Genomic DNA, 14,498 nt, shown 5'->3' on the forward strand with positions numbered 1-14,498 from the left:
GTTAAATTATGAGCATGGAGATTCAGATTCCCATTTTTCTATGAAACTTGCTGGATAAATTTATTTCTATAGCATAGCCTGCTTTACATGTAGGAAACAAAGCAAACAATTAAATCATATGTATTCTTTTTCCCCCTTTAATCAGCAGGCCTCTTAACTTTATTGTCTTTGGAAACCGCTCTTTCTAAATCAAGTCCTCTTTGTTTGGAAGATAGCTACCTTTTGAGAATGTGTGCCAACAATTTTATTATAACTGTTGGAGTTTAAAGTAGCATTTGATTACTGTAAAAGTCAACTTCTGAGCAATTAAAATCAGGAATAGACAATACTTTTAAACTGGGGGTACATCTGAGATTTTGAGAATAGATCAAGTACCTTCACAAAATGGCTCCTGTTCTGTTTTCGAGGAAGAGGCATTGAGACAAAGCACGGGTTCAAACAAGTCCTCCTTTATTCCAAACAGTAACAGAACTGGTTACAAAATGGTGCGGTTACCTTTTATAGTCCCCTGCAAGGTACCTTGCTGGCCAATCGTTGCAAGGCTTTTTTCCCGCCTTGTGCATGTGCGCAAGGCTGGGAACAGCCTCTCTGGTCCCAGGCATCCACGTGGACTGCCTGGGCCAATCGTTGCAGCCTGCGTCTGCAGGCCCACGACATAACAGCTCCCTTGGCAGGTTTGTGGGAAATGAATGAATGAATGAATGAATGAATGAATGGGACAATCTGTTTCAAGAAATGCTGGATTCAGACATAAGGCAAACAAGCTACAACTTAGGACCTCACCACATGTTTGCTATTTGTTTTCTTTTTGCTTTTAGAAATTACATTTAAGTATGTAGGGCATGTTGTGCTATATTATAATTTATGAGAGATATTAAGCCAGCCAAATGATAAATATGTTAGCAGTAAATACATTCATTTAAAAATAAATTGTATTTTTCACTTTAAATGCCTTGTTATTAAATAATTAAAAGGTATATATGTGTTTTCAATGTTTTTTGTGGTCACCCAAAATTCTGTTTCAATATGTTCCTTTCTGAGGCCTTCTAGTTTAAATTTATATAGTTTAATATAGCTTAATGCCTCACCAGGTCTAAACCTGGCACTGATTTCAAGGGATACAGATGCTGAAACTTGAAAGCAAAACTGGGTCTATCAATCCAGGAATATGGACATAAATGCCCAAAATCTGCAAGAATCTCACAGACTCTCCTTTTAGGTAGGTTTTAAAAAGAGGAAGGGGCAACTCCATTCTCTCTTTGCCTTTTCCCCTTTTTCCCTTCTGGGATCAAATCCGGGCAGGCAGAACTTCAATCCAGGAATTGCTTGAAGATGTGGGGAAAATAGCCATCTAGGGAACAGTCAAACTAAATGTGGGATTAATATTTCTGGAGTTTTGCTGATAGAGAAGTAGCTGAGATAATCCCATTAGAAACCCTTTATGTTTCCTTTCTCCCCCACTCTTTATCCTTTGCTTTTACTTAAATCCTCTATAATTTTTTGAGAAAGACTTCAGTTATTTCTTTTTGAAAGGATTTTAACATCTCCCTGTTTAAGTTAAGCTACAGAGAAAAAAGAAGAGAATTTAGTTAAGCTAAACTTTAAGCTACAGAAAAGGAAGAAAGCAAGAAAAACAGTTGTCCTTCATCTGTTCTTGGGGAAATGTAGCAGCATTTACCCAATAGGCCTTCTGCTGCAAGGTATGGGAGGGATTGTAAGGTGGAGTTGGGCATCCCCAATACATTTCCTTATCCAAACGAACCTACCGTGTGTCAGCCACATGCAGGATTATGTGTGTCCCATTACATCCCATTTATCAAAAAAAGAACTAATCTTTCAAAATATTGTCATCACAATGGGACTGCATGTCATTCCTACAAATGAATCTGATGTTAGAGACTGGCACTGTGCTTTGCCTTGTGCTGGTTTCCTATTTAGTTTTACTTTAAATTTTAAAAAGTCTTTAATATAGACATATAGAGGAGGCTACGTGGTGGGCACCAAATGATGGAGACTGTGTCCATATAAACATTTCTGAGTAAAAGAAATCTAACCTGAAAAATAAAAATTGGGAAGCAGAAATCCCTGTCTGTCTGTCCGTCTGTCTGTCTGTCTGTCCTCCCTTCCTGCGTTGGACATGCTTGTGAACTGTGGCAGGATACACTTTATTTTCTGAATAAATTTCTTTCAAGATGCCCATTTGAATTTCTAAATGAAAACGTTATTTTAAGACCCATTGTGATACTATCTTCCTGTTTTCTGCTGATTTAACAGCAGTGTTACATTATATGTACTTAGGCTAATACAGGATATCACTGCACAAGGCAATATGACAACCTCACTTCCTGACCTATGAATGATAATACAATGGTTTCAGTCACGTCAGTCATCCACGCAGTCAGAGGTGAGGAAAGATCATCATTGGTTCAGCTGAAGTGACAGGAACATGGGACGAGGTTGTAATGTACAGATAAACAGGAATTTGCTATACACTTTGGAAAACACGAGAAAAGTTTGCTGCCTGATCAAAAGCTGTACTATGATCGTTGGTGATATTGTCTCAGTGAGAAGAAAGATTTTTATAACCCTGGGAAATGGCATGTGAGAATTTGAAATATGAGAAGGGGTTTGTTTTCTATACTTCAGTATAGATATTGGATCTAAAATAACATTAGTTTGGCAAATGGAAAATGCTATTTGGTTCATTATGCTCAATGTATCACTTTACTGTTTTTGATTATTTATTCTTTATTAAGCTGCCCATTCCCAAAGGCTCTACATTGCTAACAATCAAAACCTTCATAAAACAAGAAAACTCCCCTGAAGGTAATAAATTAATGAATGGTTTTACAGTACAAAAGCAGAAGAAAACATACTAAGCCATGTATTGATCAGGTGACCTAACCATCGCAACATGCTTTCCTCCTGGGATAGGTTGAATGATTGAATTGCAGGTGCTTTCCTGGATCTCTGTGGGGGAAGGTGTTCCAAAGCATGGAGAACGGGTGAAAAGGACTGGCCAAAGTCAGTGTTCAGAAACCAAAGCTATAGCTAGTTGAGCTTGGTTCTCAATAACTCTGTATTTGTTCATGATACTTTATCCCTTGAACCAGAAGTCCACCCTTCTTCTAGTTGTGTCATCCTTTGCTCATCACCTTCTTTTAATCATAATACCTAGCTGTGACCATCCAGATGAAGTTATTTCATAGAAACATAGAAAGCATTGCAAATACCAATTGTCATTTCTTTTCCAGACGGAGTGTGCAAACTATATCCGAGTTCTTTATCCTTTAAACCGGACTCATCTCTTAGCTTGCGGGACTGGAGCTTTTCATCCCATCTGTGCTTTCATCTATGTGGGACACAGAGGAGAGGTAAGGAGACAACGTGCATCTGAGGTAGACCTTATAAGTACTCTAGTGAAAGATTGAGACCCTTTTCTATTAAGAGCAATTGTGGCCCTGGGGTGGCAGGAGATGACTTTTGTTTGTTTGTAAAATGTTTCTTTGAATCAGTCTTTTTTTCAACTGAGAGAGCCAAGATGCTGGACTAGAAACCTTCTACAGACCATGAACTCTAGACCTCCATTATTCATTGAACTTGGCTGGGTGACTTTGAGTAAGTCTCTCTCTCTCTCAGTCCAACTCATCTCACAGAAAGATTGGAAAAGGAAAAATAGGATGATATATCCTGCCCTGAGTTGCAAAAAATAAAGGTAGGATATAAAGCAAATAAAGGAGATGAAGGAAGATTTGTTGGTGAGGAAAGAGTTCCCAAGCCCTCCCTTTTCTTGTGGAAAATGGTACTCTTTTATTTTATTCATTATTATATTTATAGGATCTATCCCGATTGCTATAGAAATAAAGGTGGGCTCCTTGGGGAGGGAGCTTCCCTCATTGATCCTTACAAGATTGAGAAGCAGTGACTGCCCCAAGGGTGTCCCAGTTGAGTGAGACTTGAACTCATGTCCTTCCAGTCCCATTCCAATGTTTCAACCATTACATCACATCTGGTTTCCCCCATCAGCTCCCTTGTGCTTGCCTTTCCTTTCCTTTCCTTCCCTTCCCTTCCCATTTCCAAGACAGCTGCAAAGAAATCAATAGCTGCCTATTGGTTTCAGACAATGGGATAGTATTATGGCTGGCCTTAATAATGGTGAAAAGAAATAACTCAACTTCTGGATTGAAATTGAGTTGTAGCTACACAAAACAGTAAATGAACGCAACAATATTGGAGAGACGAGTGCTGGCATGAGAGGAAGTGAGGATCGTTGTTATAAAATACTAAACTATAATGTAGCGTTATATTCAAAGCAAGTCAGTGTATTAAATATAGTAAACTACAGTTTTGCAAATAAAAGAAAAAAAGATCTTTTGGATCAGACTAGCATCTGGTTTCATAAGCTGACAGATATCTCTTGAAACCATATAGAAGCCTTTGATTGATATAACAGAGCTTTTCTTGTATGTGTACAAGTTTACTCACTTAATGCAGAAAGATTAAACAGTGATATTTCCATTTCCAAGAAGGAATCAATGCAGACAGCAACTAGGTTTGCAATTCTTTGTGTTAAATTTGGAAAAGTTGATTTATGTGCTTATGCTTCTCAAATAGGAAAAAAACCCTTGATTTCTCAGTTCAGTGCACTTAGCCTCCTTGTTGTTGCAACTTAACATAACTGCCTTTGTGGAATTTGTTCAGCTTTCTCAGCCTTCTAGGAAATGAATGTAGGATATATGAAGCTGTCAAGCTGATCAGTGTATTGCTTCATTCATATCTAACTCCTACTTATACTGCTTTCTTCCTCTGCCTATTTTCCTGTCTGCTCCCTTTTTTAAAAAACAAACCAAACTAAACCCAATTTGCATATTCCAACTGAACATATTCATTCACTCCTAGGTGTACTTAAATGGAGAGTGCAGAAATAATGTTAGGTGGGGATAGATTAAAAAAAATAAGGAGTTTTTGGTGCTCTCTGGGCTTGATTGTTTTCCTGTTTCATAACCCAACCTAGGTAACATTATCAGAGCTAGCAACCTATAAAAACCAGTGAAATTGCAACTGTATAATGGTCTACATCAGTGGTGGCGAACCTATGGCACGGGTGCCAGAGGCGGCACTCAGAGCCCTCTCTGTGGGCACGTGTGCTGTTGCCCCAGTCCTAGGCCTTCAGTTGGGTTTTATAAAACCTTTTCGCTTTAGGCCTCTGTCGCCATGTGCAAAAAAAAAAGAAAAAAGATTCAATCAGTCAATTTCAACTTCTCGTGGAAAAAAAAAAGATCTTGCAAAGTTGGAATTGATTGATTTAACTTTTTAGTCCCACCCAGTCTGCCGTTACCACCACAGCCATGCCCAGCCAATGGGCCACGCCCAGCCAATGGGCCATGCCCAGCCAATGGGCCACACCCACCCGGCACCCGACGATGCATAAGTGGGTTTTGGGTTGCAGTTTGGGCACTCGATCTCTAAAAGGTTCGCCATCACTGGTCTACATTAATATTAAGCCATCTGTCTTGTGCTTGGGGGATAGCATAAATATTGGGCCTATATAAGATATTTGGGATATGAGCTACAAATACTGTAACTTCCAAGAATGGATTCCTTTGGAACTGTGAGATCTACTTTGGAAGCTGCTGCTTCCCCCGTGGTTTCTCACATTTTTAAAGAAATCTTTTAAATTAGGAAATGAAACAATAGTCTCCAGTGTTGTCTTAATTTTCAAAAATGCCTTTGGATCCCAAATAGGCACCATAATCTTCTTTTAAATACAAAATTGGTGTATGGTTTCCATCGGGACCTTTGGCCTATGCATGAAGTAAAATTAGTAGAAATCATCTGCTGAGAGAGAGCCTACGCATCATCTGATATTTTGATAGTTTGTAACTGATTATGTTCCCCAAACTAGTCATTTTGTCTTTTGGTAATGCTGTCTTTAGGGATTTTTGGGGTGTGTGTGAATAGATCAAAAAGTTGAGATGACAAGCAGACTTATTATCTTGATTTATTTCACTGCCTTGTGAACCCCCTTGTACCTGTTATCATTTTGCTTAAGTACCTACAAATGCCCAAGTCTGGAAGCATTATTGTAGAAAATAACTATCTGCTTTCTGTAATTTGCACCTATTGATCACATTGTTCAAAATCCTTGCAACCAGAAGGACCACATTATTCTGTTAGTTTGAGATAGATAGATAGATGGATGGATGGATGGATGGATGGATGGATGGAAGGATGGATAGATAGATAGATAGATAGATAGATAGATAGATAGATAGATAGATAGATAGATAGATAGATAGATAGATAGATAGATGATAGATAGATAGATAGATAGATAAATAGATAGATAGATAGATAGATAGATAGATAGATAGATAGATAGATAGATAGATAGATAGATAGATAGATAGATAGATCCATTATTAGCTCAATCTCTTAGAAGGCTTTGGGGGCTACTTCATGAAAATGTATGGTTGTCTTCATGTGTGTGTGTGTGCGTGCGCACACATATATGCAACACCTTTATATATATATATAAATTACAAAACCTTTCATGTAACAAGGTAGTAATAAAATGTTGCATTCTATCAAACTCTTATCAAATGTCTAGTCTAGCTCTGTAAAGAACTAATACAAATAAAATCAAAACTAACCAAGAGTTAAAACCAATTAGCAGCCATTTGACCCACTGGCCTCTCACGAAAAACACCCTGATCAACAACCAGATATAAAATCTGTGGGTGGCATTTCTTGTCCTTTCCTCATTAATCAAGCTGGCCTAAGCAGGAAGGTCACCCAACTTCACCCCGTAACCCTTCTTGGCTCTGGCAATTTCAGAAGCTTTTATGACCAAGCCTGTGGGAGAAAGAGTCCTTTCAGCACAGCTGTTTATCATGAGCCCCTGGGATGATCACTTGGACTTCTCACATCATGCAAGCCCCTCCCCAAATGTTCAGACTGACATCACCCTGGTTTGCCATGCAAAGCAGAAACACAATCTAAGCCACTGTGTTGCGCCTGCAAGGAAGTCATACCAAGTGTGGGTGTGCAGAAAGCCTGAATGAAAGTGATTTGAAGAGATTTCTTTGTCCAGCTAAGGCGATGACTCCAGAGAAACAGTCAAAAATTGCAGAAATAATATCAGCATTGCAATTTTCAAAGGAGGCAGTTTCATTAAGCGGAGGGATATTTCTTGAAATTGAACAGGATAGCGAAGACTGTCTGCACCAAAAACATTTCATCAAAGAGTTAACTGTGGCAAGGACGTTTAATGCAATTCTAGGATGGGTTGTGGCCTTTACCTCCATAATCATGTATTTTGTCATTGACCAACAACATTTAGAGTCAATACTAAAATCAAATGTCAGTTTATTTGAAAAGATGAGTCAGCCTTTTTGTGGCCCCATGCTGGTTTATCTGAACCTAGAATGAAACTGACACCTTTTTTGGGGGGGGGCAATGCTGAGGCTTGTAGTTTACATTGTTTCACCTCTCTCTCTCTCTCTCTCTCTCTCTTTTACTGAGTCTCTAAGTTCTTAAACCCAAACTTCTTAATCTCTACTAAGGCTTCTCCTTAACCTCTACTGCAACCTAACTGTGCTAGGAAAGAAACATAAGCAACCTTCTTAGCAGGCCAGTATTAATCTTTCTAGCTAGTTTGTAGCCAGTTTCACAAACTTTATTATTGTCATCATCATGAATATCAGCAAAGAGTTGCTTGGTTTGATTTTCACTACTGTTGGAAGCACTGTACACAAAATGGTTGCTTCCCCACATCGCCTAGACTTTGGGCTCAAGAATGCTGCTCTCTCCCTTCCCCACCCATCACATAGATGCTCTACTCTGCAATTGAGAGCCAGGGTGAAGTTATTGCAAAACATTTCTGTCGCAAAAATGTCACTTTGTTATCCTACTGGAATCATAGCGAGCAGAGAATTTTTAATAGAAGTAGAAGTAATGATGTGCAGGAATCATAGACTGATATATTAGTAGAAGGCAAGCAGGAGCTCACGGGACACTTCCTTATATAGAAGAGGCAGAAAATTGAGAGAATTGGGGAGAAGTTGGCAGGTGTCAAGTGACTACGGTAAAAAAAAGGGAAGTGGCAATAACAGGAAGGGAGGAAGGAAGGAAGGAAGGAAGGAAGGAAGGAAGGAAGGAAGGAAGGAAGGAAGGAAGGAAAGGTAAGGTGGGTCGGTCAATTATTGGTGATTTTTGTAAATAAGCATTTCAAATAAGTTTTGAAATACCTTTATAGGTTCCACTATAGAGGAACAATGTCTACCCTGTTTCATTTCTTCGTACAGTGTTACTGTGTTGTTAAAAAGGATATATAACTTCACTACAAGAACTTATTTATTATTTGAGGTGGCAGCAAAGTTTTGCTGTAATAGTAATTATTACCAAAATAAATTTAGAAAAAAAAATGGTCCAACTTTTGATGAAAAAACTCAGTTTCACCATCTTTACATAGTGGTAGGTTGCCTCCCACAACAACTTAGATTTGTTGTTATTTTTGCAAGTGGCCAGAGAGATGCATAGTACATACGGAAAATATGATGTGGTATCTGTGGGTGTCTCTGTGTGTGTGTTCTTTTATATTATGTAAGACAAGAGGTTTTTTGTAGCAGTTCAAGGGCAGGATATTGTTACATCATGGATGCTATGCCAGCAAGCTGGCAGAAATGAAGACAATAGAAGATTTCAAACTGCAAAATATTGGGAATTATAAACACTGAAATTTGTATGGAGTGGAAATACCATAAATAATTTCAAGAGTTTGGCATTAGGCATGCCACCTTGAATTTCTGAATGAAAGTTGTGATATAAATTTAGGAAATAAAAGAATAAACCCTTTTCCATTTTTTTCACTTGTAATTATACCATTACAGTCTAGATTAACTTTCCTTCTCTTCAGTTTCCCAGATGTTTGCAGATTCTGCAGGTTAAATATATTCAAATTCATATTTGTATATTAAGTATATTATTTATAATTCAACTGGGAAAGGCTAATTTGGTAAAAAGGCTAAGTTTATAAGATCTGTGGGTCATTAGAGATGGGATAATGTGATTGATTTGGAGAGGGAGGTAAACTTTTCTAAAATGCTCAACAACACTAAAACTTAAAGTTTAATTAACTTTAATTTTTTCCCCTTACTGTTCAGATCCTAACCATTAATTTCAAGGTTTTGTCCATTATGATTTTGAAATGTTGACTGACAAAATTGAGAGAAAGACAGTGGGACAGTGTTAATACCTTATTGGCAACTGATTTTGAAATAGATTTTTTTTTTATTCCAGCAACACATAACCAGCTAAAATTATTCATAAATATGTAAACATTCCAAGATCTATTGGCACTGAGAAAGCCATAGGGTTAATAATGGGATGAACATCAGTCTTAGTAACTTGATTTTCGCTTATATTAAGAACAAAAAGCTGCTGTTACTTCCTCTTGGTGAATCTGTGCTATCACGACAAGGGTTTCCTTACACATCTTACGATCTGAGTGCCTTTTAGAATTCTCTTCATTTTTATCACATAAATACTTCCACGTTTCCTTTGACTCTATTTGCTTCCCCTCATTTCTCTTTCCAGCACATGTTCAGCTTGGATCCAACCAGTATAGAAAGTGGCCGGGGCAGATGTCCACATGAGCCTAATCGGGCGTTTGCAAGCACATTTTTCAGTAGGTGTTAAAGTCAATTAATCTGAATCTTTTATCCTAATAGCTGTCCATGGATATTTATTATTTTATTATTTTATGCATATATTTTTTCCTGCTACCGTGGTCTACAGTTTAAGACATAGGTGCTGGAAACAATTGAAAAATTGCATTGTCTCAGGTGGACTTTTCAGGAATTGATCTTATAGGCTTCTTTGCCTGGCCTTTTTCTGTTCTCCATAGAGAATTCAGTTCTTCAAGCAAACTCAGAACAGTCTAGAAAGGATCTGTCAGACCATTCTTCCAGGCTGCTGCTGGTCACTCTGCTCAATAATCAATAACTTGGGTTATTTGTCTGTAAGCATGTATTAGAAAGCCTCCTCTCTCACCATTTGTTATCTGGGTGGCATACAAACAATAATGAACAAAATTAAAAAGCTCAACAAAACCAAAAACATAATACATTACTGAGGCTGTATTTCTCCGACGCCTTTCTTGAATTCCTATATAACATAAATCCGCTGTGCAGTTGCTGAATTTATGATTCTGTAATAGTTGTGGGTTCCCGTTGTGTTTTCTAAGACTACCATTATAAGCAGGAGCTATAGCAGCAGTATTGTGGGTTGGGGGAGAAAACAGTTGCTGTTTTGCTGAAATAAAAGACTGCTACCTCTTCTACTCTCAATTTCCCGATTTATATTTAAATTATGTTTTAATGTTCAGTGGAATCTGTGAGAAGAACCAGGATGAAGACAAGGATTGTTTAACCCAGTATTTCTCAACCTTGACAACTTTAAGGCTGAGGAATTCTGGAAATCGGTGCATCTGAAGATTGCTAAAGTTGAGAAACACTGGGCTGACTTTTTAAAGACTTACTATATTGATGAGTTTTCCCTATAGATGTAAGGCCTGCTCCTTCCCAGTATAGTCGCATTCATTTAGAATTTCAGTGTGATTTTGAGTCCACATAATTTAAAAAAGAAAAAGAAAAGACAGTAGAGAAACGAAAGGCAGCTACAAAACTCCGTTCATTCTCTCTAGGGACAACGGCTTCCCCCATGCTTCAATTATTTTCTTTCCTCATCTCACACAAAAAATTGTGCTATACATTTCAGTGTTGCTTTTGGTAATGAATTGTCCATGGTAAGAAAAATGATGGGAAAAGTAAAAGGAACAGACGGGAGGATTAAAAATGGTAGATGAAATCATCTGGACTTCCCTCCCCATCAGATCCCATGGGCTGTTGCATAAGAAAAGGCTGATCTAGAAAGACCCGGAAAATTGAGAGAACAGACTTGTCAGAACGGCAGTCAAGGAATCTCCCGTTCAGATCTGACCTCTGCCATAAATGCAATTGATGGCTGTAGGCAAGCTGTGCTTTCTCACCTTGAACCATCTGTGAATGTTATAAGGCAGGGGTCTGCAACCTTGATAACTTTAAGACTTGTGGACTTCAGCTCCCAGAATCCCTCAGCCAGCTATGCTAGCTGAGGAATTCTGGGAGCTGAAGTCCACAGGTCTTAAAGTTGTCAAGGTTGCAGACCCGTGTTATAAGGCAATCAGAATACTCATGAAATCCTTTAAATATAATGAGATGCATCTTTATGTGCTGGTACCTTTACTATTAAAGGTGTTAATAAACACAAAACATGTATGTAAACAGCTACTGATTTTAATTGAACTTATTCTCTAGGTGGAGACTTGTACACGGGGCTAACAGCCGATTTCTTGGGCAGGGACCCTGTGATCTTCCGGACCATGGGACATCGCTCTTCTCTACGTACAGAGATGGACCAGAGGCTGCTTAATGGTAGGGAAAAATTAAGTCATCAAGTCAAAAGGCACATATAGTGAACATATAGAGAAGTTGGGATTGCTTCATTTTAGGCAAAGAATGAAATAGGTGTGTGCTCCATGAGTTTTGGGCACTGGGTCATGGCAAGGATATAAAGGGGATTTAAAAAAGCTCATGCAAAGCTCAGAGATAGCCAGAAGAAAAGTGACTGACAGAAACCTATACAATGTACACAGCAATCAATGAAAAAGGGAGTGTTGGCCACAGAAATAAGAAGGGAAAAAAGTTGAAATGGAGGTCATGATCACTGTAAATTTGTACATGGGAAAGGAGGAGGAGATGGAGAAGTGTTTATATAACTAACCCTGTAGAGTTTTAATAAGAGTTCTTATCTGTTATCTCTCTTGGCAATAATCTTCATTAACTGTTCCAAGACAGAATCTGCCAAGATTTTAAACTTTTAGGACCAGCACCAAGTTACAAACTGCTTCTGGGGATCTTTTTTCTTAATCTGTCCAATTATTATTTTTTCTTCAGCTCCCAAATTTGTTGCTGCTTATATGATCCCAGAGAATGATGATCGGGACAATGACAAAGTCTATTTCTTCTTCACGGAGAAGGCAGCAGAGTCAGACAGCAAAGGACACGCCATCTTCAGCCGTGTGGGCAGAATCTGTGTGGTGAGTTTTTCAGGTCATTTCTGGGCATAATGATGCCCCCTTAGAGATGTGAGCTGGTATTGAACTAAAAATGAAAAAAAAAATCTTGCAGCTCTGGATATCATATTTTAAAATCTGAAGATCCTGGGACAGCTTATCCCCTGTGAAGTGGTTGCTTGCTGCTCTTTGGGATTTAATTTAGGAGAAGCAGTTGAATTATTGTATGGTACTTGAAGATAAAGGCCATATGATGTGTCTTTATTTTATTTTTATTGCTGCTCTGTTATTTTAGTGGTACATTGTAATGTGTTTTGCGGATGTTATTGCAAGCTGGCTAGAGTTCTAGAAGGAGGCAGTATATAAATTAATGTAATAAATAAATCAGAAATATAGGTTAAACGAGTCAGTTGACATCTTTATGCACAAGTGAAATGGATCATTTGGTCTTTGACTGGTGCCTAATTATATTTCACGGGTGAGTTTAAAGAGATTTATTAATAGATACAAGGCCATTTTATAACTTAGCCATTTTGTGATTTATGGCATTACTGGTTATTATGAAAACGGTTAAGCAATAATAGCCTTCAGTCTGATTACTTGTTTTCTGCGAGTCAAATGAGAATATGAGAAATGAAAATATCTGAATGTGTATATTCATTATATTGATTTTTTAAAGATATGTTTAAAGATGAATCCTCTTCTGGTATCAGTGGCAGAAACGGTGCTGTACAGATTTCATTTGGGGGCTTAAATGGCATTGCATACTTTTATGCAGAAATAGCAGAGGCTAGACCAGTGATGGCGAACCTTTTAGAGACTGAGTGCCCAAACTGCAACCCAAAACCCACTTATGCATCGTCGAGTGCCGGGTGGGTGTGGCCCATTGGCTGGGTGTGGCCTGTTGGGTGGGCGTGGCCCATTGGGTGGGCGTCGCTGCGGTGGTAACAGCAGACTGGGTGGGACTAAAAAGTTCAATCAATCAATTCCAACTTTGCAAGATCAGTTTTTTTCCTGCGAGAAGTTGAAATTGATTGATTGAACCTTTTTTTTTTTTTGCACATAGCAGCGGAGACCGAAAGTGAAAAGGTTTTATAAAACCCAGCTGAAGGCCTAGGACTGGGGCGACGGCGCACGTGCCCACAGAGAGGGCTCTGAGTGCCGCCTCTGGCACCCGTGCCATAGGTTCGCCACCACTAGGCTAGACCAAAAATGTATAGATTGCCAGCTTTCCACACCAGAAGGGATAAGTGTTTCAGCTTCATTTTTGCTTTGTAAGACCCTGTGTGAATTGTTAGCTTCTTTACTAAAAATACACCCGAGAATTGATAATTTGGATTTACACATAAGAATAATCAAACAAAATTGTAGTCCAGCCTCTGGAGAGTGGAACAAAAAACTTTCCCGGAAAGGATTGGCATGTATGATCTGCAGCCAAGGGTCCAAATGAAAAATAAAGTCGTAACCATTAAAGCCCTAAGCTCTGCTGGTAAGCAAGAATTGCCTCTAGGACTTGGCAATGCTACAGATGCACTGAATATGGAAACATTTTAAAAGGTTTATCTCTGATCACGGAGGTCTTGTCTGCTTTCAATTAAACAAAGTTGTCCAGCCCAGCTCCAAAAACCTGGAGAGGCTAAATAAATTTGCTAAAGAATTTGGGGAAGATGCTAACACTAGGTATGAGTTCTGGTGAGTGGTAGAGGTGATCAAGTAAGAATTTATAGACTATTGTAGCCTAAGTGTTCAGAGTCTCTCAGCATTGAGATAGACAGCATATAAATTTAATAAATAAAATACATATATGAAAAGTGAAATAACCAAAGTTGGATGTGTTGCTAAATCCAAATTAAGATTAAAATGCCTACGGGAGCCAATGTGGTTTCACGCTATATTTTCTTTTTCTACTGCTAGGACACCTGCACACCTTATATAAACTCCCTTTCACTTAGAGTGCCTTACATCCCAAAAGACAAGGTCTCTCAGTGTTTTCATGAAAGGAAGTACCAAACAGTCCCTCTCATATGATGAAAAAGAAAGGAAGCTACAAGAGCAGATACAGAACAAAAAGGCTCCCTGATATCTTTGCCACAGTATGTAGCTTTATGTGGCGGTGTCTTTTCTCCCTCCGTATTCACTACAGTTGCTTATTTCTTTCATGATGCGGTGATATAACATTGTTGGGATTCATAACAGGGTTATTTTAACACCCAGAACTGAAAATGCAGCTAGTTAAAGCTGGAAAATGCTTTTAAAAAAACGATTACCAATAGTGTTGTTCAATCTATGTTCACTGGCTTCCAGTAACAACCCACCTAAAAATAGAACCATTGGTAAGATTTTTTTTTTTTTAAAAAAGGAAGGAATGTTTTGAAACAGGAGA

General features: G+C 38.4%; 1 protein-coding gene across 1 annotated transcript in view; it reads left to right on the top strand.

Moving 5' to 3' along the window:
- Positions 1 to 14,498, top strand: part of SEMA3G (semaphorin 3G) — a 69,410-nt gene that overhangs the window by 32,020 nt on the left and 22,892 nt on the right. The window contains exons 4-7 of the mRNA XM_029284886.1: positions 3,255 to 3,374; positions 9,598 to 9,688; positions 11,358 to 11,474; positions 11,997 to 12,139. Coding sequence (XP_029140719.1) covers positions 3,255 to 3,374; positions 9,598 to 9,688; positions 11,358 to 11,474; positions 11,997 to 12,139 — 471 coding nt within the window. The remainder of the gene's footprint in view (positions 1 to 3,254; positions 3,375 to 9,597; positions 9,689 to 11,357; positions 11,475 to 11,996; positions 12,140 to 14,498) is intronic.

Source organism: Protobothrops mucrosquamatus, unplaced genomic scaffold (assembly GCF_001527695.2).
Source record: "Protobothrops mucrosquamatus isolate PMUCROS unplaced genomic scaffold, P.Mucros_1.0 scaffold_152, whole genome shotgun sequence".
Taxonomy (NCBI): Eukaryota; Metazoa; Chordata; class Lepidosauria; order Squamata; family Viperidae; genus Protobothrops; species Protobothrops mucrosquamatus.